The sequence below is a fragment of the Leuresthes tenuis genome, unplaced genomic scaffold (assembly GCF_036924035.1).
Source record: "Leuresthes tenuis unplaced genomic scaffold, fLeuTen1.0.hap1 SCAF_17, whole genome shotgun sequence".
In the NCBI taxonomy this organism is placed as follows: domain Eukaryota; kingdom Metazoa; phylum Chordata; class Actinopteri; order Atheriniformes; family Atherinopsidae; genus Leuresthes; species Leuresthes tenuis.
The window spans coordinates 32,207,905-32,232,642 of record NW_027325371.1 but is presented as its reverse complement, the minus strand read 5'-3'; the positions used below and the strand labels follow the sequence as shown (position 1 = coordinate 32,232,642).

Sequence of the window (24,738 nt, the reverse complement as noted above, 5' to 3'; positions counted from 1 at the left end):
ATTGTAAGGTATTTTCCTAACAGAGCACTTCGCTCCCAAACTGCAGGTTTACTTGTTGTTCCCAGAGTTTCTAAAAGTAGAATGGGAGGTAGAGCCTTCAGTTATCAGGCCCCTATCTTGTGGGATAAGCTGCCAGTAAATGTATGGGAAGCAGACACCCTTTCCACTTTTAAAATTAGAAACTTTTCTTTTTGATAAAGCTTTTAGTTAGGGATGGCTCAGGTAATCCTGAAACATCCCATAGTTAAGCTGCTATAGGCTTAGACTGCTGGGGGACCTCATCTGTCACACCTTTCCTCACTTTGCTCTCTTTTTCCCCCTGTTTAATTTCAAAATTGATTTTATGTACACGTGACACTATTGTGGTTATTAACGTATGTTTCCCTGTTCCAACAGATATCCTTTGAATGGTGTTATGGTGTTTTTCCCCCCTCTTTTCCCTCTTTTCTGTCTTCTCAAACCCCAGCTGGTCGAGGCGGATGGCCACCCTTCCTGAGTCTGGTTCTGCCAGAGGTTTCTTCCTGTTAAAAGGGAGTCGTTCCTTTCCACAGTCGCCTCAGGCTCAGGACGGGAGATTGGACTGAAGACAAGTTTCGGTGCAATCTGTTGGTTTCCTTAGCTAGGATATTATTTTTTGAATTGGCTCTATATGAATGAATTGGATTATGATTACAATTAATTGAATTCCAATTGGCTTGAATTGGACTATATTATTTAAGTGCCTTGAGATGACAATTGTTGTAATTTGGCGCTATATAAATAAAATTGAATTGAATTGAAATAAAGAGATTATATTCTTAAAAAAAATTCATTTAGAATAACAAAAATTAAAAATAGAGACACTTGCATAAAAGAAATATGTTTTATTTCAAAACAATATATATACATATATATATATATATATATATATATAGAGAGAGAGAGAGAGAGAAATTAAGAAGAAAATAGAAATTTTATGAATATTTTTGTTTATCTTCTATCTTTACATTTTGAATTGTTTTTATTCTTTTATTAATTTGTCTATATATTTCCAAATGTAATTGTTGTTTTTGTATATATTTCTTCATATATTTGCCTATTCTTTTACAGATTTATTCCTTTGTCAAGGCACTTATATCATTCCAAAGATACAAGGCAACTGGAGCAGCGAATATAATTTCCCCTTTTTTCCCAGTTCAGTGAGGCTCTGGGAACAAATAGCAGGTGTAAATTCTTTCCCTTTATTCACATGTGAACTACAGTGAGACACCTGTCCTTTTTAATTTAAAGCCCCACTTCCAAATAATCTATAACGTCATCCATGTACATCCACATTGCATATTTTTTTAGATTTTGCTATGGAAAAGTCTCTCCTGCCTTTGAAATGACTTGGGATCTGATGCAAGCACTTTTTTCTCATTCATCGATAAATATGCTAATCTGTTTCTGCCTATACCTCCACAGCCAGCTGACACCAGCCCTCCCTGTCTCTTCTAAACAATGACATATTCTAATTGGTTTAATGTCGGGCTGCACAGAGGTATGATAGTTAGCACCGTCACCACACAGCAAGAGAGTTCCTGGTTCGAATACCAGCTGGGGCCTTTCTGTGTGGAGTTTGCATGTTCTCCCCATGTATGCGTGGGTTCTCTCCAGGCTTTCTCCCAACATTTAAAAACATGCATGTTAGGTTAATTGGAGACTCTGAATTGCCCATAGAAGTGAGTGTGAGCATGCATGGTTGTGTCTCATTGGCGACCTTCTCAGGGTGTACCCTGCCTCTGGCCCAGTGACAGCCGGGAAAGGCTCCAGTCCCCCCTGCGAGCTGACAGTTGGAATAAGTGAGTATAGAAAAAGGGTGGATGGAAGGTTTAATGTTGAATAATGAGTCAAAAAGCCAACAATATCCACTTACTATTCCACGTAAACTGTTGTTTTCTACAGATTGCAATATGTTGTCCAACCACTTGATAAATTCTATCAAACTAACATACACACTTACAGACAACCAAATCCCATTAAGACCTAATATAACTTATGGCTCCCATATATTGTTCCTTCAGATCTTGATCGCTCAAAAGCTTTACCTTCAATACAGATTAGAGTAGTAAAATAAGTAGTAACTGATTGAGCCGTGACAGGAAAACAAAACGTGAATTATGTGTTCAGATCAGGAAACACATTTGGTGGAAGACCCAGAGTTTCCTCGGCTTTGAACCAGCCATACAACTGTTTTCATTGTGTTTGTGTGTGTGCAGCTGCTTGTTGTTGTGTGTAGGAGAGAGTGAGTGACCCAAATGTAATATCTATGCAAAATATCTATATGATAATTCTGTAATGTGCACATTTGTCTGCGATTGTATCCCAGGTGCTGCCAGACCAATGCTTTTTCTTACAGCCACCTGTTTCTTTCTCTTTGAAACAAAAGGCAAGCTTCCAAACTATAACATTTTTTATCAAAGGGTTTATACTTTTAAGCTTTACTTAAGAGCTTGTTAAGATTGATATTCAGCTTATGTTGGAACCCATAGTTTTCCTTTTCTTCAAACACATGTTTTATTTAAATAAAAGATTTTTGAGATTTCATTGGTTCATAAAAAAGTAGGCAGTTATGTTTTCTCACATTAGCTAATGTGGGAGAGAGGAAGCTAAGAAGTTACCCATGGTTCCTTTGGTACCTTGCCCACTGATAACGCTCCTTCAGCTCTTTGTTGGTTGACACTCCTGGAGAGAGTAACAATTGTGTTGAATTTCCTCCATCTGTACACAGTCTGCCTGTGAATCCAAACTCTTTAGAGATGGGTTTGTATTATTTTCCTTTCTGATAAGCATGAACATCTGGCACCATTCTCTTTTGTTTGTGCACTTTCACAAATATTGTGAAGCTCAGATTTCGGTAGGTCCTTGTGCTTAAAATGAACAGAGCAAGCGCTCACACCTGAACGTCATCCTGTTGACTGAATCAACCTTCAGCTGAATTCCTAATCCTAAAGGTCCATGTGCTCTTGCCCCTAACAGAAATGCGATACTACATAATTTTCCTCTTCAAATAGATTCAGTGGCTGATCAGACAGTGAGAACACTGCAAGAAGACAACTTCTTTGGACAGAGTACAAGAAGAAACCTTTGCTCAAAAAACAAGTCTTCAAAATCTTGACAAATATGCAAGATTAAACTTTGCAAAACAACATGAATAACTGCTTGATTAATAGTACCAGATAAAAACCCAAATAGATTGCATGAAGGTAGATACCACAGGTGCACCTTCTGGCATGGAGTTTGCATGCTAAATATGTACCTGCGTGGGTTTTTGTTTTTTGCTACAGTACAAAGACATTAGCTTCACAGTGATTATACTCTACTGAATTTGTTAGATATGTAAATGAGAGCATTATACACTTGTGATTTTGATCCACCAAAATGGCAAGTAGCAACCCAAGCCCCCTGCAGGGTAAAGCACGTACACTGTAGCTAATGGAAAGGGTTTCTGCATATTTGGCATAGGACTACTGCTGTGACTCCATACTTCACTAGTTGTGCACTAACATATTCTAGTAGAGGAAACTTGATATATGCTTCATATGCTACCAACAAGATAGACAATATTAAAATTTCAACTGGGCTAAAGTGAAACTTTACAACTGTTACATCACTCATATCTAGACTTGGATGTTTGTTGATACATATGCATGTGTTAACATATATTGGTGTGACTGTGCCTCAGGTAGACGTTTCGGTTGAAAATAATTGGCTGGGGGCCTGGTTCGATCCCAGGGCCTTCCATACCAATGTACTCACAAATGTCAAAGACACTTAACTCTAAATTGCTCTTGATGGTAGACCACTGTCTTGAACGACTTCTCTGTGCGAGGTCTTTTTTTTTTTTTTTTTTATCTTTTCCTTTATATAAATTTATTGTAAATCTGCCTTGTGTCTATTATTTGTTTGATGTCTTAAGAGTTTTTGTCTGTTGTGGTGACAAGATGAAAGGCTGAAAAAGAGAAAGAATTCCTACACTGGCAGAAAAACTGTTAACAACGGAACAATTGTGAAGGTCAGGGAGTTGTGGATGTGGAGGAAAGGAACATATTGCATACAGGCACATCCTGTGACTCTGCTGATAAAGAGGTTTATGTCAGTGCAGCTGCATCTCACTACTGACCAACAAACACACATACAACACCACACATACACAATATCCATATGTTAATGAGTTATCTTAGGTATTTTCTCGTGAACAGGAGGGGGTGTGTGACCATGGAAGTGAATCGTAACCATAATTAAAATTAAAATGCATTTGTAGAAATGCTTTTTCATTTTAAGAATGTGGCTGCATTATTTGACTCATAAATTAAATTAGCGATCAATCATCCTATTTGCATTTTAATTTTCTTCTTCAAGAGTGCTCAATCTTTCACTTAATTAAAATGAAAAAGTAATAGACATTTGACATTTAATTTTCAAAATATGCCCCAGCAAAAAGATACCAAAATTCAATTTGAAATGTCAAATTTGAAAATTGAAATGCATTTGCAGAAATACTTTTTCATTTTAAGAATGTGGCTGCATTATTGGACTCATAAATAAAATTAGTAATCAATCATTCCATTTGCATTTGCATTTTCTTCTTCAAGACTGCACATTATTGCTTTTTCGTTTTCATGGTCTGCCCGCAAAGTCCTGCCCATGATTCGACATGGGCAGGACTCACGTATCCCTGACGTAGATCACTATAAACAACTCACTGTGATGTCATAAGGGATACAGTATAGTGATCCATGATTATTAAAATAACTCCCGAGTCCCAACAGGGGAATGGTTTCATTCTTAATCGAGTATTCTCATAAATTTAATTTATGAGTCAAATAATGCAGCCACATTCTTAAAATGAAAAAGCATTTCTGCAAATGCATTTTAATTTGAATTATGGTTACGATTCACTTCCATAGTCTGACATGCTGCTAGAGAGGCACACAGAAAACTGGTTGACAAGTTGACATACAACCTTGTCAGTCTGTATCTAATTTTTGAGATTACTACTATACATTTTTAACAAGGCTGTATGGAAATTTATGCAATATAATACTGTTTTTACCTTTATTTAAACTGACACATGTACCAAGTAAAATAATTTTCAGCAAAAAAATTAAAGTACAATTTGATGCAGTTACACACAGAAAAAAATTGGTAGAGATGCAAAAATACAACACCCTTCTGGAAGATTTTACAATTAGCAGAGTACTAGGTGAAAAGTGACGCTATCATGATTGGGTATAAAAGAAGCATCCACCAAAGACTCTTTCTGAGCATTTTTTTAAATTTTTTATCTCCAAGCATGATAACTTGGGGAAAATATTTAATTCACATTTAATTCCAATAGAATGTTGGGGTGGGGGGTTGCACGGTGGTGTGGTGGTTAGCACCGTCACCTCACAGTGAGAGGGTTCTAGGTTCCAGGTGTGGAGTTTGCATGTTCTGTCTGGGTACTCCGGCTTCCTCCTCCCACTGTCCAAAAACATGCATGTTAGGTTAATTGGTGACTCTAAAATTGTGTGAGCGTGTGTGGTTGTTTGTCTCATTTGTCTCTGTGTGGCCCTATGATGGACTGGCGCCTGTCCACGGTGTACCCCGCCTCTCGCTCGATGACCGCTGGGATAGGCTCCAAACCTGACCAACGGATTAAGCGGGTATAGAAAATGGATGTTGGGATGGTATGGAAAATGAAAATTAAAAAAAATAAATGCATATTCTTTTTCGAGGACAACTCAGGACTGCAGGCAGGTCAGTCAAGTAGCCACACTCTCAGACCCATGTCTTTGAAAAATGTGCCGAATGTGGTTTTGCATTGTTTTGCTGAAAAAATGCATGGAATCTCAGCCTACTCCTCTGTGTGAGTGTAAATGAGCTCTGACAAAGAGCACAGATACAATGCTATCACAGAGTCTGGCTTTTGGACTTGTTGCTGATAAGAGTCTGGATGGTCCTTTCCATCTTTAGTCCAGAGCACACAATGTCCACTTCTTCAAAAAAAAAAAAAAATCTGGAATTCTGATTGGTCTGACCAGTGTACTAATTTCCACTATTTGATGGTCTATCTCACATGCCACAGAGCCCAGAGAGGTTGATGCTCCACCTGGCCAAAGTTAAGTCTTCTTTTTTGCGCAGAAAAGTTTGTGGTGTTTGTAAATGTAGCCTTTAATAGTCCAACAGTGGGAAAATTCTAAATAGCATTGTAGTGCTTGACAAAAAATTCCCAAACACTTCCCATTTCAATAAGTTTTCAATAAGTTTTCAATAAGTTCTGTGCAACAAGTCCAGTCGTGAAATTTGATGGAGAAGTCTAGATTTGGCGGTTGCCAGGGGAACGGTACTTGTCTGACTGCATTGTGCCAAGCGTAAAGTTTGGTGGAGGGGGGGATTATGGTGTGGGGTTGCTTTTCAGGAGCTGGGCTTGGCCCCTTAGTTCCAGTGAAAGGAACTCTGAATGCTTCAGCATACCAAGAGATTTTGGACAATTTCATGCTCCCAACTTTGTAGAAACATTTTGGGGATGGCTCCTTCCTGTTCCAACATGACTGCGCACCAGTGCACAAAGCAAGGTCCATAAAGACATGGTTGAGCGAGTTTGGTCTGGAAGAACTTGACTTTCCTGCACATAGTCCTGACCTCTACCTGATAGAAGACCTTTGAGATCAATTAGAGCATCAGAGCCAGGCATTCTGTCCAACATCAGTGTCTGACCTCACAAATGCGCTTCTGGAAGAATGGTCAAAAATAAAAAAAATTAAACTGTTAGAGCTGCATGGGGTGGGCCAACGTCATATTAAACCCTATGGATTAATAATGTGATGTCACTTAAATTGATATGCATGTAAAGGCAGATGCAAGTATACTTTTGGCAATATAGTGTACTTTTGTTCACATTCCTGGTGATCCCCAAGTACATCTTTGCTCTTATCTAGTCAGGAATACTGCTTTTACTGTCACAGTCTATGTTTTATCGGTCACAGTTTATGTTTAATCATGGTTTCAGTTATGTTCTAGTCATGTTTTTCCCCTGCCACCTCAGTTCACTCATGTCACCTGGCTAATTGTTCACAGCTGCACCTCATTCACTGATCACTCCCTCCACAGTATTTAGCTTCCTGGTTTCCGTTCAGTCACTGCAGAATCCTTACCTCACTATCCCTCCATGCTTCGCCACAGAGATAAGTCTGGTTATACCTCAGAGTCCTGTTTCTTTGTTTATTCATAGTCTTGTTTTGTATTTCACAGTCTTGTTTTTTTTTTTGTCATAGTTAAGTATTTTGATCCGGCCCTGCCGCACCTTTTGTTCTTGTCTTTTGCTCCCTGCTTGTGGAATAAACCCTTTTTGTGAACAAAAAGAACTGCATCTGGGTCCTACCTCTCCGAACCGTGACATTAACAAATCAAATCATGGACACAATCATTTGTTGAAATAACTTTTTTTTCTATGTCATAACCTTTTGTGGAACATTTTGTTGTCTTGGGTTCACAGTGACTGCAATGAAATGAAGGCCAACGTAAATGTTTTAACCACTGTTTCATCTAAAGCTAAAACACTGTATGAGGATTCAGTGAGTTTGGACAAAAGCATGGCCTGCCTGCTGTCCAGATCAGTCTCCCTTTGAAAATGTGTAGTGAATTGTGAGGAGGATAATCATAAAATAATGACCAGGGATGGTTGAACATCTATAATCGTGTGTTTTGCAAGTATAGACTGGTGTTATGATGTTATGCCTGGTGTTTGTAGTGCTTGTTGAACCCCTCTTTCATGTCTTCTAAACCCTTAACAGGTTGAAGCAGATGGCTGCCCCTTCCGAGTCTGGTTCTATTGGAGGTTTTTACTGTTAAAAGGGAATTTTCGTCTCCACTGTCGCCTCATGCAGGCTCAGAACAGGGGACTGAATCAAAGAGAAGATTCATGTTATCTTTTGGTCTCCTTGGCCAGTCAGTTTTTTATCAATTGGCATTATATAAATTGGACGGATTTGAATTGGTATGGATTTTATTTAATTGGATTAAAAAAACAATTGAACTTTTAAATCTATAAAAATGAACTGTATCTTTAAAGTGCCCTCAGATTACTTTTGAATTAGCACTGTATAAACAAAACAATTGGTGTTCTAAGTTCCCAAACAAAAACTTTGGATGATGATTAAGAGGTAGGGTGATGTAACACAATAGTAAACAATCCATAACTTTTTGAGTGTGCGGCTGGCATCAAATTCAAAATTTGTTTGTATTTTTGCTCAGTGAAGGCACTAAAATCATTTCATTGTGTCTGTTTGATTTAAATTTGTTACAAAACTTCAAAACTTGAAGAAAAGAGTTTGCATGATACTCAATGAATCTAGCATTTTCCTTATGGTGAATGATGTCATGCAGTTCCATGTGGCTGGGTGAAATATTTATCTTAAACAGGACATATACACAGCTGTCTCCTAGTGTTGTCAGTGCACTTTTAAAACATAAAGAGCTTTAAAAACGAAGCCATTTCCAAACTAAGTGCTCCAATGTAAGCAACATGAGACAAATGATGTGAGAAGTGATTCTGGTTACACTATAGAGTTTCAGAGAGACACATGTTGTCACAATGATCAAGTTGTTGCATGTGTTTTCTATACCTGTCAGCCTTCTGTGGTCACCATGAACTTTGGCACTGAATAACTGCTGGTAATACTGAGAATCTTATTTACTGACAATAAGCACAGTTGCAAATACAATTTTGGGAAAAATGTGACATGTACCAAGTTTAAAAGCGTGTGCAAATTGTAATGTATGTGCAAATTAATAACAGCTGAATTGAATCAATATGAAAGCAGCAGCGAAAGATATCCTGACATTTACTCCATAAAATTAGTCTATTAGTCCGGTTTATCTTTGTTCCTCTTCTCTGCAGAACTCAACACAAAAAGACAAGCAGGAGGATTTTTGTGAGTTTGGACCCTGCTTTTTACAGAAGGTCATGGAAACCAGGAAAATATCCTGCTCCCGTTAGGTGAGTAGATGGTCTTCAACAAAGCCCAGGACACATTTTCATTTACAGTTATAGAAATGAACACTTCTGAATGTAGCCTGAGTGATCAGATCTGATTGTCAGTGCAAGGTCTGAAAATTACATATACATTCAGGGACCTATGGCCACATTTAGGCCACTATGGCTTTTTTTCTCCACAAGCATTCTGAGAAGCTCAATAATCATTAAATGTATTAAATATTATAATATATTTGATACACAACGATATATCAAATAACTGATTTCAGATCATACAGAGCTCAGTGTCGGCATGCATCAGCTTGCCGAAGACTAACAGACTGAAGCTTTTAAACACTGTTGTTTTCATATGCACTGGTCTCCAGAGAAAAGCCTGCAAATGTCTGCTGAAAATAAACTTTACTGCCTGTAATATATCAGTGGGCTGAGTGCCCCTTGTGACAACACAACAATACATCAGCCCCTCACTGTGATGCTCCATGTTTGGTGCAGCTTTGCTACATTAAAACACCTATTTTTAGGAGTAGAAACATAATTGACTTTCAATACTTCCAAGACCAATAGGACAGCTGTTATTACAGCTGCTTTGTTGACTGTCACTGCAGAAATTAACATCAAAGAGGAGCTGGGGGGTTTCTGTAAATGATACAGTTTTGGAAGCTGCTTTTTTACTGAATGTTTCATTTCCTTCTCTTTTCCAAAAACCAAAAGAGGAAAAAAAACATCTTGGTGGAAACTCTGACTCTTGCATGGAGTCACATCAGGTCAATAGGTAATCTTTCAATGTGTCATTCAGATTAGAAGACTAAGACCCCCATAGTCCCAGACCACCTCTGAATGTGGTAAATGAAGAGTTCTGAATGCCTGAAGTTTTACTGCCAGAGGCTCTAGTGAGATGTACGATGTTTGATGATAAAATACCAGTTAGGCTACTATAAGAGTCTAGAGTTCTATTACGCTCCATATGTTTCAATGTTACAGATCTGTTTCAATGAGAAATACTCAAGGTAATAAGGCAGCTAAGATTAGCAAGATAAGAAACATCACTGGTTTCTGAGTAACAGATATTAAAGCTGACAATAAGGTAGGATGAAGTAAGGTATAACAGGAATGTTTAGTTAAAACTTGCTCATGTAAAAACCAACGTAAAAATCATTGTCTTTGCGTTTTAACTCAAGGTTTAGGATTGAAGGGTTCTATAATACGGCTCCTGCTCAATCAGATGGACCTTCTATGTTGACAAGTTCTTTCAAAATCCATATCTCCACTTTGTAATGATTGCTTTTAGTTATAAATCTGTAGACTAACAGCTAAAGCTGAGAGCAATTCTATGACATCACTTGGACTTCTTTCAGAGCCATTGTAAACAAAGTTCAGCTGCTCATCAACAGAGCCAAATAGTCCTCTTGACAAGTAAAGTAAAAATGTGAAACACTATATACTGAAAAGGGTTCCTTGTCAACCTGCAGTCCATATTTCACAGATGCCTGTCGCAGTGGAGCCAGTTTGTCCTGATAATGGGTATATACACTTTGAATCCAAGATAAACACACACATCCACACTCACACACATTAAAGAATGTGAGCACACTCATTCCACAAACTGAGGGGTCAATTAAAGATGAGTCAGGGTCTAAAACTCTCTTCAGAGTGGTACTTGACGCTTTACAGTTTCCTGTTGATGTGAAGATAAAGTGTTAGTGAGGAGTTTTTGAAGAAGGGTTCTGAGACGTGCATATCTCTAGTCTTTATTACATACAGTGGATGGCAGTCAACATGTACCCAGTTTGGAAAAACAGAGCAGGAGTGCCATAAAAAAAACTCAAAAAAATGTTTAATGCATAAAATAGTCAAGTGTGCAGTGCACAGAACTATTGTACAATAACCTCATGCAAATGAGTAATGCGATTAGTGTCCCAGCTGATGTGGGTTGGGTTGGTGTCGTGAAAGGTTCCAGTGGAGTAAGTTTCAGCTTTAAAAAGATTTTTTTTCCACACTTACAAGTATAGTTAATGGTCTCTACAGGGGAATAATATTACCCTCAGATACCCTCAACTGATGAAAATCATCTTGGGTCTAAATTGGAATCATGAAATGTTCCACTTGAGAAATGGTTCCAAATTTGACAAAATATTGGAATTGTTTGCCTTTGAGCTTAATTGTTTTATTGATTGCCGGCAGGCGCTGGCAATGCATACTTATTGTAAATTAACAAAATCATAAAAATTAAATGGATGTACATGTATAGCACTTTTAGAGTTGTTCACTCAGAGCTCTTTCACACAATGTGCCACATTCACTCATTCACTCATAGACTCATACAGCACGTCTTAGTCCATATAAGCTACATAGTGCTTTCTTCTACACATTCATACACCGTTGGATGCATTGGTAGGCAATGTGGGGTTCATTGCCTTGCCCAAGGACACTTCGACATGTGGCCCATAGAAGCTGGTGGTCAAACCACCGACCTTCCAATTGCTAGGTGGCAGTCTTCCTCCTGAGCTACAGCTGCCCCTCATACATATGCATCTGTGGGCTATGTGTTGCTGCTAAAACATTACACAGATTTACACAGTATTTTCATTCTTTTTCTGGTCTTTTTCAAGGTTTACAATGTTCCTCGTCTATTAGTTGCAGCTGCAGTCAATTTTTTTTTTCAGTATACATACCCTTTGGTTTCTCTCTTTACCAGATCCTCACTATATCTCCTCCTAATTTTCATGCTCTTATTCTAAGTCAGGTTTCCTTGTCAGTCTACAAGTAGAATACGTGTGGACTGACCTGTCTACAGTCGACTGTATCTGTATAAACTGTATCTGTATAAAATTATTCTTTTTGGGATTTTATGTACTAAAATCCTGCGTCAATACAAAAATGATAATGAGATACTATACAGATAAGCAGCATAGAACATGGCATTAAATAAAATCATATCTATTCCTATCCCTAGACTTGGGCATTCTGAAGAGTTGGATGCCTTCAGAAGCAAAAATCTCAAGAGTAAAGTGGCCCTGTGCAGTTGCATTGCTACAGTCTATGTGATGATTCTGCTCATTGAGAAAATGGGTATTGTAAATCCAGTCTAACAGATATTAAAAATCCCTCATCAGCATCTCACTTCACATTGTTTCGTGGAGAAACTGGAGCAGATACATATTCACTGACCTGTGTGATTTCACATAGCGGCAAACTTTTGAAGATGTTCTACCCCTGGAAAGCCTGTAATCCAATCTTATGGTGCTCTAATTTACTCTCACTACTGTCATGCCACATTTTCAGTGCTAACTTACCTTTGACAAAAACAGCCATTTCTCCTCACTTTGTTGTTATTTTCCTTCTGTTTCACTGTGTACTGAAATCTATGAATGTGCTTCAAATGTATTCAGCTGTGTGTGCGTGTTTGTGAGTGTGTTCCTTAGAGTGGGGTCATTTTAGCTGGCCCTCACTTCTAAAAGGGTTATGTTTTCTTTTCATGCTTACTTGTCACCATACTCATTTCTACTGTCTTCTGTTATCACTGTCTATTCTGTGACTGTTTCGGGTGTTCATATAACAAACCAAAAAAGACAGGGGGAGCTAATCTTATCTGGTACAGGAAACACATTTGAGGGCCTTGAACCAAACAACTGAGCAGGAAACAGGTTTCTAATCTGAGCAAATGGGAAGGAAAAACTGAAAAAAAAAGTAGAAAGGAGGCTCCCATATGAAAAGTTCAAGTTGGGTGTTTCCTCTATTTATTTCATGTGCTGAAACACCAAATTTGCTTGACCTTTATGATGAGAACACAAAACAGCACATAAAAAGTTTCACCACTCATTTAAGGAATCAGTGACGTTGCTGACCAAATGTTCGAAGAAATAACTCATTGAAGTTGTGGTGCAGCTTAGAGACATCTCTTCTGAGGAGCAAAGACTGGAGTTGTGTATGTTAAAACTATTGAAACAGCAATCGATGCCATAACAAGAGGTAAATTAGAACCTACCCCAAAATGTAAGATGACTTGTCACTGCCAAATTTCACAAGATAAATCTCCTTCCATCACAGCTGATGAAAATAGTGAGATATAAGCAAACAACTTAAAATTAACTATTTGTTTTTCTATTAAGGCCCAAATTAACTTTCACTCCCACTTCTCAAAGTTTTGCCATTTAACCCTGACATTTAATCCTGATAAGCAACCTCTGATATCTCAAGTCTCCAAATTCAGTGAAGGGACCATGTTATTTCTCCAGTGTAGACTACCTTACACCAGGCCTTACACCAACACAAACATTTCCTGCAGTAGAAGAAGCCAAAAACGTATGACAGGAAGCACATGATATGAAATGCTCCTTGAATGGAACTTAAGACTTTAAATCCATACCTGTTGTAATCTGGTGAGTTGTGGCAACTTTTTATAAGAAACGTTCTCAGGCAGCTTTTTGAGATGCATCTTGAATTTTGTGATAAAAAGAGAAATAATCCCAAAATCACCCTTAATATTTATTTGGTTAACATGGCTACAGGCTAAACAGTTGTGTGGTAGTTGGCACTTAGACCAAGAACTTTGAATCTCAGCTGTGGCTTTTCTGTGTGGAATTTGCACATTTCCCCTCTGAATGCGTGGCTTCTCTTTGGGTAATCTCGCTCCCTCTCACAGTTCAAAAACACGTATGTTAGGTTGACTATTCATTCTAAATTGACTATAGAAGTGATTATGATTGTGCATCATTGTTTGTCTTGTTAACAGTGAAGGAGTGGTGACCTGTCCGGGGTGTACGCTGCCTCTCATCTAAAAAGGTAGCTGGGATAGCCTCCAGCCCCCCTCCCGCCATATCCCAACCCCACACCCTGAATAGGATCAAATGGGTATGGAAAATAGGAGGATGAATGGTTTACATAACACCATTGGTGGGTTTACTAACAAAAATAGTTAAATAAATCCTTCACTATGGCATTATTGACTCAAACTTTTCCTAGGTGGGTCAAATTCAAAAAGGAGCAAATAAAATAGATTATTATGTACCGGGTTACTACATTTTCTTTGTTTGAATGAACAATAAAACATCTTTTTTTCCTCAAACACTTATAGAGAAATGTCATGCTCGCAACACCACATCTAATTCCACCTAAATTCCTGTGTGTTTCTCTAAGAGGAAATTAAGGGAGAAGAGGATTATGCCCCAAAGCCACTTTTTTGTTTTTACGCTTTTTATGTGAAACAAACCATATAAGAAAAGCACAGGATAGAGCAAGACAGTAATTTAACTGTAAACACCCATTAGTGCATATCAGCCTATAATTTACAACATGTACACAGCAGTTTTGTGCCCAGAGGAAAGCTCAGACTGAGGCTACATTCAGGAAGAACTGTAAGTATAGTTTTGAAACAGAAATTAATGTTTCACCATCAAGCTTCAGATTCATTGAATAAACTACAGTTTTGTACTTGTGGTTTCCCTCCAAGTATTCCATTCAAAAACAGCTTCCAAGTTGTCTGTAGTATTCAATATACACACATTTCCTCTCACCGCCACGCACTTTAAGATGTATGGGTTATGAGCATTCATTTACACAGTGTGCAACAATATTGTTTTATGAGTACAGATGTGAAAAATGTATTATTTCTGTGGGGATTTATTGTCCCATTACTGCACCACGCATAACCCATAACACAGAGTCATGTGTCATGGCTTGTTTTAATAGTCTTAATGTTGTCTGGCTGGCATGTTTCTTCATGTCTGTCAATACAAATCCATTGAATGTCTAATTCTGCAACAGTTCAATAAAATGAACAGAATCACAGATGGTGAAAACATTTTTTAAGAATTTTACATCTTAATTACGCATTTACACACACTCCCTAATCATTGGTAGAAGTGCTGTCATTTTTTTCCAGTGACAGTAACTAAGGGTTCACTGCCTTATCTTAAAGGCATGAGGAGCCAGGGGCTGACCCATAAATTACAATTAATGAGCAACCCTCTGTACCATCTGTGTCACAGCTGCCCACATGCTGATTGACAATTGACCCAGATTGCAGATTCAATTAAAGTAACTGAATTACCAAATTCAAATTACATTTATGCAATTTCTCAGTTTGAAAACTTGATTTAATGCTAGATGCATCCTTCAAGGTGCGAAAGTCTTTGTACAGGTAATTCAAAATCTGAAGAGAATAGTTTTTTTCTGCCACTGAAGAAGTCATAATATGGGGCAAAAAAATATCAAAGTAACTTGAAATTTGTAAGTAACTTGTTAACCTTTTTGGAAAGAACAAGTTACAAAACACACTATCTTGTATTTCTTTATGTCATGTGATCCTTCAGCAGAGTTTGAGTTGATACATCAGTTAAGTAAGTTGGATCGCTCTTTTATCTCTCTTACATCTTTGAGGAAATGAACAAATTCCATGATGGGATTGTAGGAGTCAGGGGGAAATCCCCACAGGTGTCTTCAACCAGATGCTTCTGTTTGTTAAAACTAATTGTTTTGAATCTGCACCTGACAAGATTCCTGTGTAAACATTCCATGGTCTCATTGGAGCAAATCAAAGTCAGACTAGAACAGGGCAGAACATTTCATTAATCTGACTAGCATGCTACAGATTCATAAATAATTTGAATTAATCTTATCAAGTTAGTATGAAAGTGTTTTATATGACAACAATTACATAGCCATTCATCCTAATCCCTTAGAAACACTTGCACACTAATGACCATGGAGACAACAATGCAATGTCTCCAGTATCCTGCATAGTGTTAAGCAGAACTCATAACTTTTAATTGTCAAATGGCTATGGAGAAAATTGACCTCGATATTTGCCAAAAGATTTTATGACTTTCAAAATTCCTTTTAATGTCAGGCAGCTTTAAAGGAGCAGTGTGTAAGAGCCGCTGTATGCTAGAATCTGTAATTTCCGATTATGATTGAAAGCAACACTCTGGTGTTCAGAAACTATGGTGGCCTGACACTGCGTGGTGCAACACTACCCAACACATCCATCACTCAAATGTGTCACGATGTCTTCTCCATCGAGTAAAAACACCTTCTCAAGTTCTGAGGTTACTTTTAGAGATAGAATTTATAAATAGATGTTAAATTTTGTTAGATATTCTGTGAAAAGATAACTTCACGTGAATGTCACTGCTAGTTGTTCTGCATTATATTAGTGTTTTGTGGACCGGTACAGGTAGCTACCTGCGTGGTAATAAAAGTTAATATTAGCTACGTAAGGCTAAAGGCTGTTTGTATTTAGTCTGATAAAGGGATAGCATTGGCAGGCAACACATTTTTCTCACCATTCACAAAGTGTAACACCGGAAAGGGAGACGAAGGTAAGAGAGAGAGGGAGAGGAAGAGGATGAGGAGGCAGAGCTGCTGGAGCAGGCAGCTACTTAGTAGTTTTGGTGCATTAACTCACGTGAATCAACAGTTTTCAACAGATTTTTATCAGATCAGCTGATCTCCGTAACATGCATGGGCTACATTTATCATTTACATTAGTAACACTGAGCTGAATTACCTTTCCAGCAGAAAAGAGGTAACTTCAGCGTCACTTTTAAAGCCTTTCTCCCCAATCAGCGACCTCCAACTGGGAAAGGCGACACCGATATTTACTCGCGTTTTACCCCGTTTGCTGTCTCTAATCCTTTTGGACTTGTCATGTTGTCGTTTCTTTGATGACGTCTTGTGGTCTTTAGAGGTTTGTTTTGCAGAACAGTAAGTGTGGTCCGCCATGTCTACTCAAATAACTTGACAAAATTAAAAAACTTCCAAAATATATTAATAAAAATGTAACGACTCGTTTCATAGGGTTACTGTATAGCACTAACAACATAGTTATATGCATTATATTCCATTTCTGTTAATAAATCACCATAAATATTACACAATGTTCCTTTGATTAAAAAAAAAAAAAAGACAACCTGTGTGAACCCAGCTGCTGAGATCACTAAATAGATTATTTTACACTTACTTAAAGGGGAACTCCAGTATTTTTAAATCTAGACCTTATTTCTAGCATGTAATACGTTTATCTACTCACCGAGGAAAGTTTGGCGAAAGTTGGCGTCCTTCGGAAACTATTTCGATAACTCGCGATCGCGTATATTCATATAACGGTGTTAACGGGGCATAGACGATGCAGCCTCTAAATAAGGCATTATCTTTATTTCACCAATACTTTAAGACGAATGAATGAACGAATGCGTACTATTGCTCTGTTAGCACATAGCTACTGTTATGTGGCTACTTGCAGCTATAGGAGAGCTAACAGAGGGAAATTCTACACACACCTCTACTGGGACGACTTTCGCCAAACTGTTCTCGGTGAGTAGACAAACGTATTTCATGCCAGAAATAAGGTGTAGGTTCCAAAATACCGGAGTTTCCATTTCAGTGTGAATGTGTTGTTTATCATGCCAAGCAATCACACCAACTAACAAGAATAAAATGGACACCTCCATGGGGGAGACTGTTATTTTATTTACTTTAGAATTAGTTTATGGTTGGGGTAGGTTTAATGTGATATATATAAGCATGAAATTTGATAAAGCTTCTAAGTTTATGTGCTAAACTTGAATTGTATGCTTACACAAAAATAATTAAAACAGACAGAAGTTCCCTGTCATCACAATAAACACATACACACACACACACACTGTAAATACTACAAATTTTAGAAAATGACCACACAAATTATTGCTGGCTCCCCTCTTCCTGTAAGCTACATAATCAACTCTGACCCAATACAAACTATAACTACACAGCTTTGAATTGTTTTCTGATTTATGTTGTGTTGCAAAATGTAATCGCTGCTTACATGATGTTTTAGAGACTTGTTAGACCAAATGTACTAATCAAAGTTTGTGATCCAACTTTAAATGACCCTACCATATTTCACCAAAGTAAAATACAGCGTATTTACCATACCAAACCTTTGGAACCATCTCATGAGTCAGGGATTAAATCATTTTGGTTGTAAATTATGAAAGATACTGTAAATTAAGCACTTTCACATCTTACCTTCATGTTCTTTCTTCTTCCCCTCTTTCAATGCAGTCATGGGCATTGTCTCGGTGGGACACCCAAATGCACCACTCCTTTCAATGGGTTTTTGGGTTTGGGTCACATGTGCAGGGGTGGGGTCAGGCCAGGAGAAAGAGGCAATCCTCTGTAAGATTAAGTCCACGCTATCTCTTGCATCACATTTACCATCCTCCAATGAACTAATAGCTTTGGGGTTGGAGGTGCTTGAAGAGCTGGAGGGGCTATGGAGATTAGGGACCTGAACAATTTGGGACCCTGACAAAATATCCAGCTGAAGACTCTCAGGGGAGCAACCCATCTTTGGGACAGAGATGAATCCCTGTGAAGGAAACTGAGAACTTGGGGAGAGGGATGCAAGGGGATAATTAAATGGACGAAATGGTGTGTCAGAAGAACTGTCCAGGCTGCAAGGAGAGACTGACAGGCTGTCTGCTGTGGCTGTAGGGCTGATGTGGTGCTGAAGGCTGCTTGAGCTCTGTGGTTGAAGCTTTCGGGCATTTGGGCTCATGGATCCAGCTTCAGCCTTGGTGGGGGAAGTTGTTGAGATGCTGCTTACCAAGCTGTCAAGATCAAGGGGAAACTTGTTGAGACGCGGAGTTTCTTTGGCCTTGGCTGGGGGAGTCTTGAGGATGTGGGTCCCTTGTTGTTGGCAAACCTTTCTCGAGCCACTTTCTCCAAAGGAACTGACATTATGAAGAAGCCCATTCCAGTTTGCATTAGCATCAAAATACTTCATCCCTGGAGAAATCCTCCCTTCACCACCACCTCTTTGCATTCCTATTGTTCCAATTCCTTCATTTGGAATTTGGAAGTCAATAACTGACACTGAACCACGGTTCATCACCTGAGGCTCTCTCATAGCCAGCATCATCCCTTGCCCTTGATTCATCTCAGAGTTGAGGACACTCCCAAGCTGGGAAAACTTCTTTATATTTGCTTCAAGGTGTCGTTGGGGATGCTGGAGATGGGATCCATGGTACTCCCTATGAGGTGGAGGACTGTGATATGATGCCAGCTTGTTAACGGGTAGGGTATACCCACCCCCACCAGAGTACTCCAGGCTGGATGTAGAGCTGTGAAGGCTGTCGTTGTCACTACCTGGTCCAGATAATGGGGAGCAAATGTTGGGATTCAACCTGCTTTGGAAAGAAGCAGCTCTGGTTACGGAGGAGCCATTGTTGTGGATGACTGGTTTGTTCATAGTTCCTCGGTTGAAGGACAGGCTGCTGCCTACAGTACGGGTCTTAAGCATGGGGCCGGGATTAGAACTCAGGCGATTGCGAGAGTGGGCTGCAGAGCCCATGCTGTTGTTGTTGAAGGCAAAAGATGGAGGCTGGTCACCTCTTCCCTGCTCTTCAGTTGCTTTATTGTGGTTGAGGAAGAAATGGCAGGAAGAGGGGGAAATAGGGGTGGAGACAGGGGAATTTGAGGAGAAGGACGGTATGTCATCCATATCTTCAGTGTCGAAAGATCTCTTCAGTGCTGCAGATGGGAAGAAAAAATGCACAATTCATTAATAAAATGTCTCACTTGGGTGAATAATTAAGCAAACTTCAATTGTATCTGACAAAATTTCCAGTCAAATTAGCTAATTAAAAAAAAAAGTCTGTGCAGTCGAAAAGGAGCTGAATCAAAGTCGATAACAAAAATCTAAAAAAGGAAAAAGCAAACTGTGTGGAATCAGTTTGGCAAAAAGTATTTTTACAAATAAAACATAACATGACAAGTCTAAGAGCCATGAACCTTTCATGTCGTACTGTACCTTTTAGAACTGAAAATGCTACTCAGAACAGGAAATCCTGTTCTGTGGTTAACATTTTCATTAGATAATTATTGGAAAAAAGAAAATATATGTAGTAGTCAAAAGTTAGTTTAATATGACTTGATCATCATTAATTTAATATTGATTTCATAATATTTGTAAACTTTATTCAGTTTTAACATCCATATTTCACCATGAGGAACTCATACTGATTACAGTACTACATTTGGGTAAATGCTGGCATTGATACAACAGTTAACATTCGGGCCAGTCCTCAAGAGGGAATATTTCTCAGATGTTGATAATGAGTTGCTCAGGAAAATTCATTCATTGAGGAATGAGAGAAAGAGACTCTGTTGAGAGTTCAATAAAGAGTCCTCAATGGGAGAGGGAGTCTCAGGATGAGAAAGAACCCATACTTGCTTTGGGTCAGAGCAGTCCAACAACTTTTCCTGAGACACTCAACTGTTTATATGGTTCCATCCATTGCATTTTAGTTTCCAAAATGGTCTCATCTATTTGTAGCTTTTATTGTAATTTATTGTCATCAAGTGTCATATATTGGTATCTTCATATGCTGATTAGGATATAAAGAATATTTCCATATTTTGGCTGATTGCCTGTCATACATGGAGATAGGAAGACAAAAATCAATTCTCTTTGTCAGTAGTTAACTATCAATCAATTTTGTGTTTTCTCAGGTATAATGGTGCTGTCATTGTCAGGATTTAGGTTTTGTTTCACGTATTGTCTTGTCACTTCCTGTTTTATTTTGAAATGTTAACTTCTCCTTTCGTTTCAGCTAACTTGCCCTTCCTCCTGTGTCCTGCGTCTGCGTGTCTCCCCTGATTACCCAAGTGTTTCCACCTGTTCCCCTTGGATCCTCATGTGTATATAGTCTTTGTCTTCCCTCGTCTCGTGGCCAGTGTGTTGTACCTAACAGTCCTCATCCTCGCCTTCGAAACCTATTGCTTGATTCCTTGTGTTCCAGATTCCTGACCTTTGTGGTATTCAATATTTTGATTCCTTGTTTATTCGCTGAAGTCGAGCGTTTCTCCTTCAGAGTTTTTCTTTTGATTAATGTTTGTGTAGTTTCACAGTTTAGCTTTGACTAATTTTCATAGTCGTTTTTTTGTTGAGATTTTTTTGTTGTAATGTTTCATAGCTCCTCCGTTATAGGAGTGGATGCTTGATTTTTGTTCTTTGAAACATTCTATAGTTCCTCCATTAGAAGGAGAGTTTTCTTTGTTTCCCCTCTTGAGAAGAAGAGTGTGGTTAAATTTAAATATTAATCTTTTCATAGAACTTTCGTTTTCCTCCTTGAGTGGAGAGACTGTTTCTTTTGATTAAGTTTTATATCCCGGCATCTGACGCTTCTATAGTTGTAGTCATCAGAGCCTTTTTCATAGTGTTTATTCCTCTGTCCGGAGACTTGTTCAGAAGGTTTATATAATAAACTATCTTAATTTGAAATTGATCCTGCGCCTGTGTCCTGTGTTCTGCCGTTTTCTGACACTCATTAACTTTCATGTCATCAGCTATTAACCCAAATAATAGATTTCGATACCAAGTCGATATCAAAACTGCTTCTCTTGCATTTGTGTTCAAGTTTGATGACAATTTATTGAGGATATCCCAGTCGGTATACTGTATGTCAGTATGTAGTATTCGTGGTGTTTAAAGTTCCTAATGTGTACTCGATGCTGTTCATAATTCTCATACCGTACTAGGGCTCGGGGGTGAACGGCCTTTTTTTTTTTTTTTTTACAAAACCACTTATACTGATATATTCTAACACCACATGTCTCCCCTGTAAATTTGCCTGTACATTTTAACCCTGGCAGCACAGCCCAGATCCTGTCTTTCCTTGTTTGTCAGCAACAAGCTGAGCTGCACTTGCTTACAACTTGATTATTTTTCAACAAAGCAAGTGCTCTTACATGGAGCAACATTTAGGAAAGACTGTGGCTTAATGGCTTAATTATGTGGAAGAGTGATGCCAAAATGGCCCAGCAGGTAATTTTCCCAACAAAACTGAAGGTCTCTATTTATCAGGTCTGTCCTCACTAACACTTTTCCTGGCCAACCAGCAGTTACAGAGTCACAGCTTAAAACATTTGTTTTGGCATGTGTTAAAATTTAACATTGATCACAATTCATATAAAATAACAGTATGTAATGTATATTGTAATTTAGCCATTAACTGCTGGGAAATTCATTTTAGTACAAGTCATCCGGTCCTATAGGATACTGTCATAACCATTCAGTCTGTCAATTACCAATAATTCTTTATATTCTTTATGAATTATACAATGTATGCCTCTGGTATACTCTATTTCTACTTACTAAGATGAGAAGATGAGACAGAGTTAAGTCCTACTCAATTAACCCCAGAAACAAGTCTGATATCCAGGCCTCGCAAACTCATTCTGTGTTAAAACAGAAACGTGTGTTTTCAAACATTTACTAAAATGCTCCACAAAGTCTCCTGCCAAACTGCGACTTAAGTTACTTGTTTCAGCCATAAATGGAAAATAAAAGATGAACATAATGCCACTGTCAGCCGTTGGTGTGACACCATTTTGAAGCTTCAACGTCAGCATCTGGCGTCAACTTTGTGGAAGTAATTTAAATTAAACTCTTTGTTGAACACAGTTGTTAAATAAATAGATAAATATTTTGTGGGGCATGCGCGTACTTTTCTTTGTTAGGAATAACAGTTTTCTCTGTTTGGATGTACAGCAAGTGCTCTTCCACTTCTTAACATAGCTGTGGCACTGCAAAGAAGATTATAGTGAACCTCTGTCTTTCACTTTCAAGGTATTGGATGTTTTTGAATATTTGCCTTTGTATGGGAGTAGTGTCCCCTTCCACGTTGGAAAACACACACATTTCTTTCGTCCTGTAAGCACAAAGGGTGGATTGAGGTCAGAGCAGGAGTCATGGCATCCACTGCGGGTTTGCATTACAAAAATCAGCGACTGCAATGTGACACGCCACAGGGGGTGTGGGTGGGTGTGTGGGGCACAGTAACCCCTCATAGGAGAGTCTGTCTTGTTATACAAAAGAGCAATTTGCATAATTTTTTTATTTTTAAATTTGAACAATTAAATTCCAATCTCCTCTTGGCCTCTGATAGTGGGCTTGAGTCTGTGCTTGTCCTATAGGATCTCAGTGTGACATCTGGTTTTAGTCATTCCAGATGACAGATTCCAGTTTATTCATGTAAATTAGGAATCTTCCACACACATCAGATTTAGTCATGGAGTTGCACAGGGTTCTATGCTTGAACCAATTATTTTTATTGTATACATGTTTCCATTAGGAAATATCATTAGACAGCATGGCATAAATTTCCAATGCTATGCATTTGATACTCAGCTATACTTATTTTCTGCTTCTAAAATCAAACAAAACTGAAGTTGTAGTTTTTGGACCCAACCACATTAGGGACACACCATCGAGCAATATAATTACTCTAGATGGTATTATCTTGGTTTCAAGTAGTACAGTGAGAAAACTTTAAAGGTCAAAGGTGAGTTATTTTTCACCTTTGACATATAAAACACGGTTTTAGGACGGCCTTTGTAAAATTGCCAAAATTAGGAACACTGTGTCTAATTGCAAGATTAGACTTCAGTAATCCTTTATCGTTAGAGCTTGACTGTTTGGGGAACTCACAGGATGCACTCAGCACCTCTCCTAACTCTGCTCTCTTTACTCTCCATGTACATATGACATTACTGTTTTCATTAACTGGTGATTCTCATTCTCGGCAGGAATCCCGAGCCTGGTGTTATGGTGCTTGTTGGCCCGTCTTTCCTGTCCTCAACCCCAAAACAGTTAAGGCAGATGGTCGCCCTTCCTGAGTGTCATTGTGCTGGGGTTTTTTTCCTCTCCATTCTCTGGTTGTGCATGCAGGACGGTTAACTGAATCAGACAGAAGTTTTGGTGTGATCTGTTGGTTAATTAAGAATTCAGCAAAACCCTGTTCAGCATTAAAGTGGATTTTGTTTCCATATCAGAGGCTTGTTTAAGTATAGCCACACACAGCCATTATCAGCTATTGAATTATATACGTGTACCTCAGGTTTGTGAGACAGCATTGTTTCCTGCATCTCAGGCACTTTTCTGTGCATCAAATCATCACTAAAATTTCATAGGTAGAAGTCCATTGCGCTTCTCAACAGGATCAGTTGTATCCAAACTCCGAACAAGCAAAGTGTACACACAACCAGAAATTATATGTACCGAGTTGTTTTAGAGACAAAAAAGTAAACGGCATCACAAAGAATTTACTAAATTAGGAACTGCGTCATCCAGTCAGCAAAAGCACTGAAAAGCAAAAACAGTTCATGTTATTAGTCACGTAGATAACAGTTTTATCATTTCCATTTCATGTTTCTGCCTGCATAAATGTGGGTCAACTTCTTTTTAATCGAGAGCTAAAACCAACTACTAACACAATTCATCTAAAAATGTTGATGAAATATAAAAAAGAAGAAAAATCTGGGAAAAAAGAATTATTACATTGTATATCAATTTTGATGTGAAAATGAAAACTATTTGAGTTTTTCTTTTGCATCATGTTGAAAACAGTTGTATACCATGACAAGTTTAAGTGAAACTAATGTACTTGATATACTATTGAACATGCTGGAATTTGAATGACGGCCATGCATACAACCTGGTTTTTTGTTTTTGAAATGATATACTGTCATCCTAATAGAAAGGCAACTTAAATAACTACTTTCAGCGGTCCATGTACGCAGAAGAACATCTCTGAAGAGAATTCATCCACAGACTTGTTTAGAGTAACCTTGTTAAACTGAAACTAAAATGAAAATACTGGTTAGTTTTTTATGTCTTTGTCTTTTTGGGTGAATGTTATCCAAGTTTGAGCATCAGACACCCTTCATTACTTTAATAATGACAAGCTGAGATT

The 24,738-nt window shown here is 38.3% G+C and overlaps 1 protein-coding gene across 1 annotated transcript in view; it reads right to left on the bottom strand.

The window, feature by feature from the left end:
* Nucleotides 1-24,738, bottom strand: part of septin12 (septin 12) — a 66,686-nt gene that overhangs the window by 27,799 nt on the left and 14,149 nt on the right. Inside the window, exon 2 of the mRNA XM_072369778.1 lies at nucleotides 18,008-19,513. Within this exon, the coding sequence (XP_072225879.1) occupies nucleotides 18,008-19,513 (1,506 nt within the window). The remainder of the gene's footprint in view (nucleotides 1-18,007; nucleotides 19,514-24,738) is intronic.